The sequence below is a fragment of the Rutidosis leptorrhynchoides genome, chromosome 4 (assembly GCF_046630445.1).
Source record: "Rutidosis leptorrhynchoides isolate AG116_Rl617_1_P2 chromosome 4, CSIRO_AGI_Rlap_v1, whole genome shotgun sequence".
Classification (NCBI taxonomy): Eukaryota; Viridiplantae; Streptophyta; class Magnoliopsida; order Asterales; family Asteraceae; genus Rutidosis; species Rutidosis leptorrhynchoides.
In genome coordinates this window covers 18,425,213-18,429,269 of record NC_092336.1, presented here as the reverse complement: position 1 = coordinate 18,429,269, position 4,057 = coordinate 18,425,213, and the positions used below count along the sequence as shown (strand labels likewise).

At 32.4% G+C, this 4,057-nt stretch overlaps 1 protein-coding gene across 1 annotated transcript; it reads left to right on the top strand.

The window, feature by feature from the left end:
- Window positions 1–424: 424 nt before the first annotated feature.
- Window positions 425–2,962, top strand: LOC139843291 (CASP-like protein 4A3). Its single transcript, XM_071833361.1, has 3 exons — window positions 425–1,021; window positions 1,648–1,783; window positions 2,419–2,962. The coding sequence occupies exons 1-3, from the start codon at window positions 525–527 to the stop codon at window positions 2,611–2,613; spliced, it is 828 nt and encodes a 275-aa protein (XP_071689462.1). The 5' UTR covers window positions 425–524; the 3' UTR covers window positions 2,614–2,962.
- The last annotated feature ends 1,095 nt before the right edge of the window (window positions 2,963–4,057 follow it).

The following is a 4,057-nucleotide window of genomic DNA, read 5'->3' as shown; positions in this document are numbered from 1 at the left end:
AAAGAAAAGAGTTTACGAACAATTACAAGTTCTCAAAAAATAAACTCTATAAATTAGTTTATAAGAAAAAGGTAGAAATTATGGATTTAAAATTATTAAAAAACCCTACATTATTATTTAAAATATTACGAGTGTTGTCTTTTTTAATCACCTTATAAGAATAAGCTCCAACTCTTTCATTAAACACTCGTGAAAAAAATAAACTCCAACTCCAAAAAATAAGCTCTAACTCCAGCTCCAATTATAAGCTCCAGTTAATTTCGTTCAAACACTATATGTAAATTAAGAAATTAAATTAATTTGAATAATCTTAAATAGATTAAAAGTTAAATTTAATTAATTAATTTATCAATTTAAATTTATATATATATTTTATATTTATAATAGTAGTGGTGTATTACTGTATTTTGGTCCCAAACCCACACAAAAGGATTTTGCTTTTTTCCCTCTCTCTTCATCTCCTTTCTATAACTCCTTTTTAAAAAGCTTGAACTTACTTCCAATCATCTTCTCTTCCGACCACCATGGACAACCACAAAGACACCACTCCCCACCACAACGCCACCGCAAAAAACCGTTCAATGTCCGACACCGACGACGAATTTCACTCTCCTCTCCGATCACCTCTCCAGCCAGACGATGTCCCCTCATCTCCCTCCAAAGCTATCGTCCCAGTCGACAAATACTACACTTCCTTCCGACGATCTCCGATATCCGAACACCAAAAACCACCGCAGACCTTCAACCTCCCGCCAACGGCGGTTGCTTACAACCGATCGATGAGAGAGGAGCCTGTCACCGGCGTAACGAAGGTGAATCCCGGCGGCGGTGAGGACGGCGGTGAGAGGCGGTCGGTGCCGGCGCCGATGAGACGGTTAAAAAAAGATGTGATAGTTGATAGAGTTGAGCTAGGGTTTAGGGTTATTGAAATTGTGTTTTGTATCATTGCGTTTGCTGTTATGGCTTCAGATAAAACTGAAGGGTGGAGCGGTGATTCGTTTGATAGATACAAAGAATACAGGTATTAATTAATAATTATGCCTAAATGTATTAATAATATTTGTATTTATATATGGTGTATAGTTTTTGTTAAATAATTTGTGAATTTGGATTTTGATTTTGGTACAGTAGTTAGTAGAAATTGAGGATTGAGGATTAATTTTAGGATTAATAAATTTAGTAGTTTAGAGAGTTACTAATCAAAGCTTAAGAAATTAAGATTGTGTGATTCTAAATACCTCCTAAGTTTTAGGTTATTCTATTGAAGTTTAAGGATTCGAATATGATTAATTTGAGTTCTGTCTTGATTAGGCTGAATAAATTCTGATGAAAGTAGAAAAGACTAATTCTATTTAATTTCCCTCTTAGGAATGAACTTGCATAGTGCACCACTGCACCTAAGGAAGGCTTTATGTGTTAGTGATAAAGATGTTGTTTGTATTCTAAACCTTTTGTTTTGGCATTCAATAATTCGAATCAGACAATTAGCTTCTAAGGCTGATATTAAATTAGGATTTAGGAACAGTCGTATAAGAACCCAAAATAGAATCAGACCGAGGATTGAGTTTAATAAACGCTACATAGTTATATTTGAAGGTTTAACTTTATTATTAAATTGATGGCTTATTTTTGGGTTTAATGACATAGGTATGTGGTAGCTGTGAATGCTATGGCTTTTGCATATGCAGCATTTCAAGCGATTGACTTGACATACCTCTTAAAGAATGATAAACATATGACGTCATACTATCTGCGCCCTCACTTTGACTTCTTAATAGATCAGGTAACTTCAACGATCATACAATGCATGTATATAAAAATCTATATTTACAGCCTCTAAAGAGGCGGCAACTGAGTGGTTGGTGACTCCTGGGAATTTGGTAATGGGCGAAAGTGGGTCATCTTCGTATGGGTGTTGAAACACTTATTGTCCAATAATTTAGATAAATAATTATTGTGTCAGTTTGACCCGTTTCAACTTCAGCTACTTTTCTACATATTTGAGATGTAAAATTCATTAACCTCCAATGTAGCAATAGCTCACTGGTACTAGGTACCTTTGAAGTTGGGATCCGCCATGTGAAAGCTTGAACTTAAAATAGGTGCAGGTTCAATCCCCACTCGCAGCAAGAATTTACAACTCTTGTGGCAGTGGGATGATGGTATATGTTGCGTCCCGGTGGAGCTAATTTTCGGCATCCGACTCTTTCGGGGTGGTTCTGGTGGGTTTCCAAAGGAAACACAGGGTCGGGGTGTCCCTGCCGAACATACACTTTTTGAACTTAAAATTCATAAACCTAGTGTTAAGAATGGGTCAAATTGGCCACTATAGTTTCTTCATGGACAGACATACTTTGATCAAACTTCATTATATTATTTTTAAGAAATGGATATAATTATGATCTGACATGTTTGCAGATATTGGCATATCTGTTGATCTCCGCTTCATCTTCTGCAGCCACCAGAGTCGATGATTGGGTATCAAACTGGGGAAAAGACGATTTCACACAAAAGGCAACTGCTTCAGTAGCAATATCTTTCTTAGCTTTTCTCGCGTTTGCGATTAGCTCTATCATATCGGGTTACAATCTCTGTAATCACAATTCCCTTTGATCCTCTATCAACGACATAACTTATACATAGGCCATCCAAGTATTGCAAAGATTACAAGAACGAAGAGGTATAAACATAATTTTATATGATGCTTGGTAGCATATGTATTCATTACCCCTTTATTATTTTGGATACATGGTCCAAATTATCGTTCGTCAGACTTGAATATGCTGATGAGATAGAGGGTTTTACACAAAATATTCAACTGTAAAGAGGGTGAATAAGCAAGGAGCGTCGTCGTGATAATCGTTACTTTAGTTTTGTTTTGTCACTTTTGAGGAAATTGTATAAATGGGTTACTTGGTGAGAAATAAAACTAGTATATATGCTTTTATTTGCACTTAGGGCTTGTAGCATTTCATATGACACTTCATCTATACATTGTTATAAAGCGCGTGCTAACAATCCTACGTGTCAGTCTGTTATTAATTCTGGTTAAATTTGCTTATGTGGCGGTTTGTGGTTAACTTATAATTTATAGTAATTATCATATACACTATATTAAGGAGATTTTAAATTAATCAAAACTTATCCATACATTTATTTATTACTATATATTAATACTAGAAGTTTGTTACATATGTATAGTTCTGGTAAATCTAATCATTATATCTTCAATAATGCTTATCCAATTTTAAACTTAATCGTAATCTTGCCAAATTTCATCTACGAAAGTCTTTTAAATGCGTAGAAAGAATAACTACTTTTAAGACTTATAACAATATGAATATATATAAATAAATAAGTATTTGCAAAACTTTTAACCTGACTTGAGTTCTCGTGGCTTATAAATATAAAATACCTGTTGAGATAAATGAAGGAATTTTTAATAAATCACTCACTATAATTATGATTATATGACTAATATATAATTATTTGAATTATTTATTTGACTTTAATTTTCGTGCCTCATAAAAAACTCCGTAGAATGTATAGTTTTTAATAGTATACAAATGTATAGTTTTTAGTTATTTATGTGAATTTATTTAATTGTCTAATATAATTATAATAGTCATAAATATAAAATTTAAAATATTATGTACAATATGGTAAAACACTTCCAAGATCATATCTATCTATCTATCTATCTATACATATTATAAAGCACGTGCACTTATGCTGACGTGTCACTTCCTGGTTAATTAAACAAAATTAAACAAATAAACTTAAGAACTAATAATTTGTAGTTACCATAAATAATTAAATACTAGAAAAACAAAATTTATGAGATATACTATAAAAAAACAAATAAACTCCAATTTATGAGGTATACACATAAAAAAAAAAATTAAACAAAATTTGCATCATACAAGAAATGATTATATTCAAGCATAAATTGTACTCCACCATACATATGTGTGTGTGAAATATACTATAAATAAACGAATAAACTTTCAATGAAATTTAGATATATAACTTAATTTAAACTATACCTGGCAAAATG